This window comes from Mustela nivalis (assembly GCF_964662115.1).
Source record: "Mustela nivalis genome assembly, chromosome: 2".
NCBI classification, from domain to species: Eukaryota; Metazoa; Chordata; class Mammalia; order Carnivora; family Mustelidae; genus Mustela; species Mustela nivalis.
This window is the reverse complement of record NC_139021.1, coordinates 157,767,702-157,780,068: the sequence shown is the minus strand read 5'-3', so window position 1 is coordinate 157,780,068 and position 12,367 is coordinate 157,767,702. Positions and strand designations below refer to the sequence as shown.

General features: G+C 43.0%; 1 protein-coding gene across 2 annotated transcripts in view; it reads left to right on the top strand.

Annotated features, from left to right (window-relative positions):
- The window catches only part of HPSE2 (heparanase 2 (inactive)), a 713,430-nt gene extending 708,127 nt beyond the window's left edge, over positions 1–5,303 (top strand). For both annotated transcript variants that reach the window (XM_082722259.1, XM_082722258.1), the window contains one exon: positions 779–5,303. In XM_082722259.1, the coding sequence (XP_082578385.1) occupies positions 779–944 (166 nt within the window). In that variant the 3' untranslated portion in view covers positions 945–5,303. The remainder of the gene's footprint in view (positions 1–778) is intronic.
- The last annotated feature ends 7,064 nt before the right edge of the window (positions 5,304–12,367 follow it).

The window sequence follows — 12,367 nt, the reverse complement described above, 5'->3', positions numbered from 1 at the left end:
TATAAAGGACACCTAAGTGGCTTAGTCAGTAGAGAGTCCAACTCTTAATCATGATCTCAGGGTCATGAGATCGAGCCCCGAGTTGGTCTCCACACTGGTTATGGAGCCTGCTTAAGATTCCCTCTCCCCTTCTCCCTTCGACCCTCCACCCCCGCTCGCAATCTCTCTCTCCTTAAAAAAAAAAAAAAAAAAAAAAAAAAGATTTGAAAACTCATTCTCAGAAAAAGGAGAATCATTAAGTGTCTCTCTCCTCCTTCAGAACAAACCTAGACAAGTTACATGATGTTCATTTTCAAATCTCTCAAATAAATTAAAGAGATCTTTTAAAAAGAAGACTTCTGAAATCATCTTAAGCCTGTGCATCACTCCACAGGGAAAAATTCTTCAGGTATACAATCAAACCGAACTGCTATTATGATTTTAAAAAGTAGGTGTAATACACTTCTCAGCTTCTGCATCATACTTTTCACTTGTCTAAATGATGTGTCTCTGGAACTAGACAGCCTGTGTTCAAATCCTGGCTCCCAGACCCACAAGCTGGACCTTGGACCGGTCACTTAGCCACTCTAGGTAAAATGGAATGATGGCAATTTCTTTTTTGGAACATGGCTGGTGCTTTTTAATGAGTTTTTCAAAAGTAAAACACAGAGCTGAGAGTTTGGGCATAGGAAGTGTCAGTAAGGGCCAGTCCCAGACAGACTGGCAGGCAGTCCAGGGCTGCCGAGGCTTGGCTGTGATGAGGCACTGACAAGTCCCACGCTATTTGTCTTTGCTGTAGGTCAGTGCAGCTGAACGGCCAACCCTTAGTGATGGTGGACGATGGGACCCTCCCCGAACTGAAGCCCCGCCCCCTGCGGGCCGGCCGGACATTGGTCATCCCTCCAGTCACCATGGGCTTCTATGTGGTCAAGAATGTCAACGCCTTGGCCTGCCGCTACCGATAAACCACCCTCACGCCCACAAGCCACCCGCAGGCCTGCTGGACTGCTTTCCACTCTCCTGCCCTAATCGTATCCTGATCTTTCAGACATCTTCTTAGCAACAAACCAGTCTGCTGCCCCATCCTGCTGGAATCAGCACAGACTTGCTCTCTAAAGAGACAAATGCCATAGCACGAGCTTTGCCTAGGGAGGCCACATGCACCCCAAAGGAAAGTGTACCCATCACCTGTGCCTATATAAGGATGAAGGTATGTGTGTGGAGCCGTATGTACCCATGTGCACACACCAGGAAGAGAAGCCGGCGGTGCGCTCGCAGGACCCATGAAACAGCTCTCCATCATCCGGGTCACACAGCAGTGTCACTATAGACCTTAGCCTGGGACTGCTTCCCGCAGTACGAGATGAGGAAGGAAACCACCAAGTGGGCCTTCAGGAGCCCAGTCCTCTTCAAACTCCTCTCCTTGTCTGTTCCCTGCTGTTGCCCCGGGTTTCCTGTCACCTCTCTTCTCACCGGGGAGCAAGTGGGTGGGTCAGCACCGGCCTGCTGGGTGAGCTGTTTATGTCATTTCCTGGCTGATGTATGAGTGTGTGCATCTGGGTTTCTGGCAGTGGCATCAATCACTGGCTATTCCTCTGGGAGACGGGTGCTTCAGAAGTAAAATTGTAATTGTACTCCAGATTTGTAAGAGGGTTCTATTCCTCTGTGAATCCGGATTCCCCTTGGGTTGGAATGGGAGTCAGGTAACAATATTCATGGAGTGGAGAACAATGTATTAGGCACCACAAAAAGCAATCATCATCCGTCATGTGGCTGGGAGGGAGAGCGTTTCAGCACAAAGAGAAAGCACACTGAACCACCAAAGGAACGCAGACACACACACACACACACACGCACACACACACACACACCCCAACCGAACAAGCAAATAATCAGACTTGCATCAAATCTGAAGGAATCTTAAGGGCTTGTCAGTCAGGCCCCTAATGGCTTGTTTGACCAAAGTTATTAAAAAAAAAAAAGTGTAAATCGAAAGTCATCCCTGTAAGACACAACCGAATCTAGCAGTCCTTCCTGTTCCCCAAGGAGCTGTGTGCTTCTCCAGGCATTTACTAGGCAGAAATCTAATGTGGTAGTGAAAGCTGACCAGGTCCGCGCTTTCCCAGACCAGCCAGTGTGAGCCCAGAACAAAGCTTTCCATGTACTGCCTGGGGGATGGGGGAGTCTGGAAACAGGTCTGATGGAGAACTGTGGGGTGGTAGGTGGGAAGTCCCTGAATCGGGCAGGGCGGAGTGGACTGATTTAAAGATTATGATAAACCTGTATGATTCGAGGGGTAAGAGACAAGCTACCGCTGAAAAGACTCTCCCGTGGGGTTGATTTTCTTTCTCAGGATAAAGGACATGAAGGACAGGGCCTAAGGACAGGGCCGGGTGTGAGGTGAGACACAGGAGGAAGATGAGGTAAGGGAGGAAGTTCCGGACTCCGCATGGAGAACAGGGAATCAGGAAGAGGGAAGCCAGCAGCTCCGCTCTGTGCTTGAGGAAGAGAGCGGACTCGGTTTTGCTGTGTGGGTCAGCGGGTCCGGAGGTGTGTGCTATGGTCAGCAAAAGGCGGGGGCAAGGACTGGGCTGGACCTGGTCAGTGGGCATGCCCAGCCTGGAGGTTTATGGAGAGAGGGGCGCAGACCCCCAGCACCACCACGCCCCAGGCTACCCAGGCGGCCTCCTCGGGAAGCTGGGAAGCCCGGAGCTCCTGCTGAAGCCTCAGCTCTGCAAGGCGAGGAGTAAAGCCTCAGCTCTGCGAGGCAAGGAGTAAGAAGTGCCCAGACTGGGGTAGAAAGCAGGGAGAGAAGTGGCAGAGGACAGCCCACGTGAGGAAGAGAGAGGAAAAGAGAGACAATGAAGTTGTCTCCCCAGACTTCGAAAAAGGCGTGCAGATAGCAAAATCTCCTCTCTACAGAGGTGCAGGCAGAGCTGCAGGCCCCCGATGAGAACACAAGTAGGCAGTGGTCCCGCTGACCTGACCCAGGCCAATTTGCTTCCCCATGAAGGAGTCGCTGGTTCTACCCCCGCCTTCCTGAGAGGCGGGGAGAGGGTTCGGAGCTCGCCCAGCGTCACCCAGGGCAGTGGGCGCCTGAGCGTGGAATAATCCAGTGCCTGTTCATTTAACCACCAAGCCCAGGGTTGCCCACTTCCCAGCCTCACCCCCTCCCCTGCTGCTTGAGTGCCACCCAGCCTTCAGAGCTCCGTGCAAGCACGCTTCTTGTACACAAGTGCTGGTTCTTCCCTAAGCTTCCCAGCCCGCAGAAGATAGGCCGTATCTGCTTCTTTGATCTTTCTTTCTGTATTAAATGCTCCCAAGAGGTTTAAGGTTTTGTTTGTTTGTTTGTTTTTAATTTTTTATTTTTTGTTAGTTAATAAAAAGGGAGGAGAGGGAATCATTGAAATTTATATTTGGGGTCCTGCAGTTCTAACTTTGCAACTGTCTCATGAAAGAAATAGTTGCATTATTCAAAGGATACTGAGAAACTCATGATAATATCACATTCTTTAGGGATTTGGGTGCCAGGTATCTGTCCTAGCTTTTTCATTTTGGGGTGGATGATAATTACTGAATCAGTAGGGACCACTTCCTGCGAGGGATTCCCCTATCGCACTCCCCACCCAAGACAGCCGGTGGCAAAACAGCCTCACAGTGCACACCAGGGGCGTGGATTGCCAGGCTGGGCCCTGGGACAAAAGAGTTCATCCACCAGCTTCCCACGAGACTTTTCCTCCCAAGACAAGACATGGCTGAGATCATCTAAGACTTTTGAGCCACTTTACTTTAAACTGAAGAATGGACTTGCAAAAATGCTTATTTGAAAGCATAATAAGGTATAATGAGAAGTCTGTGCCTTTTCTTGAGACAATTTTCTGTTTTTCCTGCCTCTAGGAATGATTTTCTTTCTCCTTTCTTATCACAAAGGCTCAGAACAAATTCTCATTGTTATTTGAAGAAAAAGTCTCAATTCTTCTCGTGCCCTGAAAAAGCTGCCACTGTGAGATATTAGCTTATCTCTTGATGGAGAAAAGCTTGAAAATTCCAAAACTGAGCTACAATGAGACTAAGGCCTGAGACCCCTAGAACCGCAATTGCTTATGGCCCATCACCCTGGTAGCCCCATCCCCTCCCCAGCAGTTGGGCCCAAGCCCTGCACCATCTAAAATGGCAGAGCTTGTTGGTGGATTCCACATGGCCCTGAGCACCAGGAGGTGCTGAGGCCTCCTTGAGGCAGCCCGGGGAAGGACCCAGAGGGGCTATGAACTGATGAGGGGCTAGAATGGGGCTAGAATGGTCCTGGCCACGCCCCACACCTGCAGGTGTGCTCCTCAAGTGCACTGCAGGCCCATGTTTGGGAGGGCTGCTGCTGCTGGATTTACCTTGGAAATCCACTGAGAGTGGCTTTATTTCTGAAAACAAAAGGGCAGTGTCTAAACTCTACAGAAGCCGAGATGAACCAGTCTGCAGTAAAGTGGACTAGCTGTTCTGATGAGTTGTGAATAGGGTTGTGACCAACCAACTTTGGCTGTAACATTTGGAATCCAGCCTCCCCTGGGCCCACCAGTGACCCTCCTGGCCATTCGTTCCTGTGTTCTTCTGTAGAATAATTTAAAGGACCCCTCCTACCACCCACCACAGGTGATGAGTCTTGACATTTCCAAGTTCTGGAGAGCCAGGCAGCACCCAGGCATGCATTGGCTCTGAGGGCACTGCTCCTCCTGTCCCCACCACTAACAGATCTGGAAGTTTCTCTTTGTCTTCCAGACTAAATAATAAATCCATTAACTATTGCCAGAGAGGCAGTATTTTGCAAAGATCACTCTAAAACAGAAAAGCTAAAATATAAGAAATTCTATTTCTTTTATACCTCTTTGGCACCTACTTCCTTCCAAACACCAGAGCAGCCCCCCAGCACTCAGGAGGAGCAGAACAAGTTCCTAATGATGGCTCACAAATAAATCCCACTATCCTATGCACTCAGCAGAGAAAAGGGGATGAACTACTCTTCTAATTATTATTCATGAAAATATCCTAGGATCCTTTTTCAAGTTGTAAATGTTATATAATAAATTATATTTTGGGAAGCAGCAAAAAGAAACCCAAGCTTTATTCATCTGAAGTTGGCAAAATGAGTACAGGAACACCTCCCAGGGAAAGTCTCTTCTCTGCAGAGGATTTGAACAGGTGTTAATATTTGCTTCCAAAATCAGATCATATTAAGGTTTATATGAGCTTGGCAATTGCAGAGAGTTAGAGCCCATGAGGTAGTTTATATTTTGAGGTAACATTCTGTAAGTAATAAAATGTGAATATTCTAACTTTCTGTTCTCAGGGTGTTCTGTGGAGGATGGGGGCCACCGTTGTCCACACTACACTTTGACCCGATGAACTAATACATGGTGGGGATCGTTGATTTTGTGATGTGCTGCCCTCTCCCTCTTTCCTCTTCCCCACAAGCTTTGCCTCCAGCACTCTAATCGGAAATTAAATGTTATTATTCAAGTTAGAGGTCATTGACTATGTTAAAGTAACTGTTAACTGCAATAACAGATAAACCCCAGAATCTCGATGGCCTAACATAATCAATATTTATTTCTTGCTAACAGATCATGCAAAGTTCAGTTCGTGGTCCATGGAGAAGTGGTTCCATTCTCCATAGCCCTTCAGGGACCCAGACTGGTAGGTGGTCTGCCATTTCAGCACTTGGCCTCCAAGGTTGCTATGGGCTGGCAGACAAGGACAGAGAGTGTGCAGAACCGTATGTGGTAGTGTAGGGGCTCACCTAGAACTGGCATGAATTCCTTTCACTCAATTCCACCAGCCATAAGTCAGTCACGTGGTGCCATCTAGATGCAGGGGTTTCAGAAATGAAGTCCATGGTGGGACAGTCACTTCTCAACAATTACATTTCATTGCTCTAAATGGAATGTCTTTGATCTCCGCCCCCACCACCACCAGATTCATACCTTCAAACCTAACACTATGTGATGGATTCCCAGTGTGACAGTGTTTGGAGGTGGGGCCTTTGACAGTGATGAGATCATGAGGGAGGAGCATGATCCCTTCTTGGATGGGATTAGAAAAGAGACTGTAAGGGCTCCTTGGCCCCTTCCACCCTGTGAGGACACAACTGAAAGGTTCTTATGAGCAAGAAAGTGGGCTCTCATCAGACACTGAAGCTGCCTGAACCTCAATCTTGGGACTTCTCAGCTTCTAGAACTGTGAGGAATAAATTTCTTTTGTTTGTAAAGTATTCTGGCTATGATATTTTTATATAGTAGCCTGAACAAACTAAGACATTCATGAAAAAGGAACACAAAACATTGATGGACAGCTAGGAGACCAGAAAATGTATCAATGATATTGGGTCTCTCTTTAATTTGACAAGTGAGTGTTAGAAACAGATCGTGTGTGGTGATATCTAAATTCCAAGGATTGTTTTTACATACTTCAGAATGACCTCAAGGAGCTTTATTCTGCCCCTTTCCCTTCCCTTAAGTCCTGCCACTCCTGGTACTTAACTGAATTTTAGCAAAAAACAATCTTTGTGTTGTTCCACTGCTGTCCAGTTAGGAAGCATCTAGTACTGGACACTCACTGTACCCTCTACCAGACACATCTAAAATCTAATTGATAACATCAAATAACAAAGTGGTTTAACAGATTGCTAGAAAATCCTAGAGCCAATGGCTACAGACCAAATGGGTACCCACACCTGGAGATAACATGATTTCACTGGTTGACTGCACCTGGGGGGGTGGGCAGAAGACTATACTTTTAGGCAGTTGAAGGAGGCTGCTCTGTCCAGAGACCTTGATTCTAGTCCTGACTCTCCATCCACTGTGTGATGTTATACCAGTCATTGAGTCTCCCTGGAGCTCAGAGCCCTTATCTCTACAATGAGAGCTTTGGATTAAGTGAGCTCTAGCATCACCTGAGACTCTCCACTGTCTGAGCCTGTATCAGATGGTCCATAAACACACACACACACACTTAGATACACCTTTTAGATAAGTTTCAAAGTTAGCCTCAAATTTTTTGTCACTGTTTCTACATAAATGCAATGTGCCTTTCAGGATGCATGCACACAAAAATTAACACAGACAACACAATTTGGCGATTTTTGTTTCTAGAGGTGATGTCATGGTTTTCTTTGAGTTAATGACTTGACTATTCCCATCCAAATGTCTTCCAAGCAGCGATTTAGAGCAAATTTAATGTAAATGAAGCATGCCTTGAAGTATATCCACCTTGTTATTGGGTTTTTGAAAGAAAAAAAAACCTCACTTTTGAGAAATTAAATTGAACTTTAAGACATGTACATGGCATTGCTACAGCAGCATCTGAAATGTAACACAGCAGAATTTTATCATGCATACACCCGATATCCTAGAAATCCACTATTTATAGGTGGGGTGGGCCATGGAGAGGTGAAGAAATTGAAGGGGCAATGAAAGACGGGGGGTGGACAGCAAAAAGAATGAATAATCAAAATAATGCTAAGGGAATTGCAGGAAAGAAGAGCAACACAAATGGTAAATATATGGGAAAATTAAATAAATATAAAACAATAATAATGTCTCACAATTAGAAATGCATTACAATAGTATACATTTTAAAAGCAGACAAATGGAAAGTATTCTAATATCCTTCCATTTTCAAGGAAGAGGCAAAAGTACCAATTTATATTAAACTTTGATAAGTCAGGGATGAATGTCTTAATCTCTAGGGTAACCGCTAAAAGAATATTAAAAGTGTATTATTTCTAAGTGAGTGGGGGCAGGGGAGTGAGTGGAATCATAATTGATCTAAAAGAAAGCTAGAAAGAAAAGAAAGATAACAAAGAATGTGTAGGACGAATAGAAAGAGAAGTGTAAGATGATAGATTTGAACACAAATTTATTTGTAATGTTATAAAATGAAAACAGAACGCTCCAATTAAAATACAAAGATTGTCAGATGAGATAAAAAGAAACAAAGCCCAACTGAATGCCATTTAAAAAGAAACATCTAAAATATTAAACGGTTAAGGATTAAAAAAAGATATGCCATGCAACAAAAGGTAATGTTAATAAGAGATAATAAATACTTTTGTAGAACAAAAAGCACTGTGAATAATGGAGAGGGAATTTCATAAAGAATTTTTAACAGTAAAACTTCTAAATTTCCATGCACCTAATGACAAACCCAATCTGTAAAGTAAAGCCTCACAGAAATAAAAGGGGAAAGGAGAAATTCACAATTGTAATAGGAGATTCTAAATACTTTTCTTTCAGAAAATGACAGAAAAGGCAGCCCAAATCAGAAAGAAGAGAAAATTTCAGGAGACTAGAAAATCAACAAATTTCACCTAAATGAAATTTGATAGATAAATTTTAAAATGACATTTTAATCATATATATATGAAGCAGGAAACTGTGACCTACAGTCAGTAATAATGTTATGCCAAGCTATACTGGAGCCTGAGGCCAAAAGAAAAATCAGAAATACTGACATGTTTATTATTGAAAACTTTGATATTCTGTTCATTACAGATTTTTTGCATTAGTTTTGACTTTTAAAAACACTAATTAAAATAGTGTTGATTACCAAGTTTTTTGACATCCCTTTAAACTCTACACTCAAGATGAGTATCTCATCCACCCCCACCCCAGTCCTGGTCCTGAAGCCATAAAGAAGATAAAAAGGAATCAAAGAAGTACCCAATACATGTTTTTAGAGGCATAAAAAGAGAAATAAAGGGACAAAGAAAAGATAGGACAAATGCAAAACAAATAGCAAGATAATGACTGATAGACTTTAAACCATAATAATCAGCACATTACACCTGAGTTGTTCACACACGATCTGACAATTCCATCTGGCACAGATTGTCAGTCTGGATAAAAAATCAGACCCAACTGTATGCTGCCTACAAAAAAAAAAAAAAAAAAAAAGTGTTTTACATATGAAGACTCAAGTGGGTTAAGAGAAAGGATGAAAGATTAAATATGCAGGGGAAGTAATATGTCTCCTCGACCCTCTCGGGCTTTCCAGCTAAGGCTGATACAAAACAGAGTCACTGGAGAAAAGCACAGAGATTTTATTTAGTAATTTTTAACAAGTCCAGGGGAACCCCCACAAGAATGAAGATCCAAAGAACTGGCCAGGCCTAAGTACTTTCATACTAGGTTAAAGAAAGAGTGGCGATTGTGGAAAAGCAACTGAACCATATGGGGAGACTACAGAAAGAGAAGTTATTTTAACCCAGTCTATTTGTACAGATTTCGCTCTGCCTAGACTCCTCTTCTCTGGAGAAGAAAGTTCCTTTCCTCTTAGAAAAGGGAGGGCATTTTTCCCATGGGAGTTTCATCTCCCGCTTGCAGAAAGAAAAGGGAAGGTCAGCAGGCCCTTCTTGCGCCCGCTGTGTTTCAGGTGCCTTGGCTCACAATAATCAATACGCCAAAGTGGCGTATTTTGGGGTTGCATGTCCTGAACTCTTCCGCATGCCATGTTAACTAATCAAAATAAAGCTGTAGTGGTGACACTGTTCTCAAAGTAGAGTCAATGCAATGAATAGGGTCAAAGATTAAAAGATAATTTTATAATGACATAGGTGCTAATTCATTAAGAGAATATAACAATCATAATGTTTATGCAGCAAATAACAGAGCTTCAAAATTTATGAAGCAAAACCTGGCAGAACCATGAAGAGAACTAGTCAAATTCAAAATTACAGTTAGGGAATTCAATATCACTATCTCAATATTTGATAGGATAGTACACAGAAATTCATGAAGAAGAGAAGACTAAAATGTGGGTATCAATCAACTTGGCCTCATTGACATTTATAGATCACTCAACCCACCAAAAGAAAAATATATATTATTTTCAAGTACCCCTGGAACATTCACCAAGATTGACCATATCCTAGACCATCAATAAATATAAAAGGACTCAAGCCACACAAAGCATATTCTCTGGCCAACAGGCAGTGAAATAGAAACAAATTACAGGAAGATACCTGGAAAACCATCAAATAGTTGGAAATTAATACCATATTTCTAAATAATCCATAGGTCAAGAAATGATCAAAGGAAAAATTAGAAAGCATTTTGAACTCACTGAAAATGAAAATACAACATATCAAAAGTTATGGGTCCTGAAAAACCAGTACCTTGCGGGAATTTATAGCAGCAAGTCCCTTGTTAGGGAAAAAAAAAAAGGCAAAAGGTCTCAAATCAATGGGTCAGTTTCTACCTTAAGAAACCAAAAACAAACAAACAAAAAAAAGAGCAAATTAAATCCAAAGTAAACAGAAGGAAATAGTAAATAGTGCAGAAACTGGTGAAGTAAAAAAACAGAAAAACCAGTGAAAATTATCGAAACCAAAAGCTGTTTGAGAAAATCAATAAAATCCTTACTGTGACCTGAATCCTTCTAAATTTATTGAACAGAATGGAGAATCCAGAAATAGATCCACTTACTTATAGTCAATTTATTCGAGACAAATGTGTCAAAGAAATTCAATGAAGGAAGGATCTTTTTTTCAACAAATGGTGCTAGAAAAATTAGATATCTATATGCAAAAAAAGAAACATTTCTCTCACACTTTCTACAAACATCAAATGAAATGGATCATAGACTTAAAGTGTAAAACAAACTATAAAACTTTTGGAGGGAAACAGGAGGAAATCCTCGTGACCCTGAGTTTAGGCAAAAATGATTTAGGCAATGGCACAAAAAGCACAAAAATTTCTGTTCTTCAAAAGTCATTGTAAAGAAAATGAAAAGACAAAGCCACAGGCTGGCCAAAAAAAAAAAAAAAAGGAAAAAGATACCTGTTAAAGAAACCATATAAGTGATAACAACTAAAAAATCCCAATTTTAAAATGGGTAAATGATTTGAACACTTTACACATGGCATATAACAACATGAAAAGAAGTTCGACGGGGCGCCTGGGTGGCTCAGTGGGTTAGGCCGCTGCCTTCGGCTCGGGTCATGATCTCGGGGTCCTGGGATCGAGTCCCATGTCGGGCTCTCTGCTCAGCAGGGAGCCTGCTTCTCTCTCTCTCTGCCTGCCTCTCTATTTGTGATCTCTCTGTCAAATAAATAAATAAATAAATCTTTAAAAAAAAAAAAAAAAGAAGTTCGACGTCATTAGGAAAATGAACATTCAAACCCCAGGGGGATACTACAACAGACGTACTAGAATGTCTAAAATTATAAAAGGACGTAAGTGCTAAGGAGGCTATAGGGCAGCAAAAATTCTCAGTGCTGGGGAGGTGGGGGGATAGGTGCAGGCACTTTACCCTACAGCTCATACCATAGAGCTACCTCTCATACAGCCCCACTCTCTTACTCCTAAATATTTACCCAAGGAAAATAAAAACTTATGTTGATACAAAAGCCTGGATAGAATTATAAATGGGTATATTGGGTTAAATTATAATTGAAAACAATTGTGCCAGAAGTGATACCATTTAGAGAGCAAAAAACCAAACCACATAATGGAAGAAAAAATTTGTAAACCATAGATCTACTAAAGGACTTGTATCCAGAGTATATAAAGAACTCTTACAATTTGATAATAAAAAGACAATTAATTTAAAATGGACAAATGAATTGAATGGCTGTTTCTTTAAAGAAGATATACAAATGGCCAAAAAGCACATGAACAGATGCTGAACACGATAGGTCCTTAGGAAAACACAAATCGAAATCAGGAGCTATCACTTCACACTCACTAGGATGGCTAAATAGAAACAGACAATAACAAGTGTTGGCGCAGATGTGGAGCCTTGGGACCTTCCTACTATGATGGTGGGAACTGGCAACTACTAGCAGTCGGAGGGAAGAATGGCGGCATACCCATCTGATGGAATTTATTCAACCACTGAAAACTCGTGCTTATGAAGAGTCCGACAGAGGAAGCAAGGTGAATGAAAACATCAGGATGAAGAGCGGACAGACAGACCAATCACAAGTGTGGGCTGCAGAGAGCGATGCCTACAGCAGGCGTGTGGAGCAGATGGGTCCTTGGAAGGTGAGCCCTAAGGGAGGGAGGGACCAGTTGGAGGGGGGAAGGGAAGGGTTGCTTGCTTTGTCTGCAGGTGGTGGGGGCATGAATTCTGGGACCCCGGTCTTTCCCCAGGGGGTGTGCAATCTGCCGGGTCCCACCAGTCCCCACAACTCATCCCCTGCTGAGCCTCGCCCAAAGCCCCCAGGCAGCACCAAGTCACCAAGGGGGTGACCTGGGAGGGAATCTACTCCCTTCCATGTCCTTCATCAGCAACCCCACACTTCAGCCACTCTAAATAACACAATTTAAAGAAAATCTTTAAAGCACAGGTTCTAAACAAAGGCCCTAATGTGCAGCCCGCCTCCCAGATGGATTGAGAA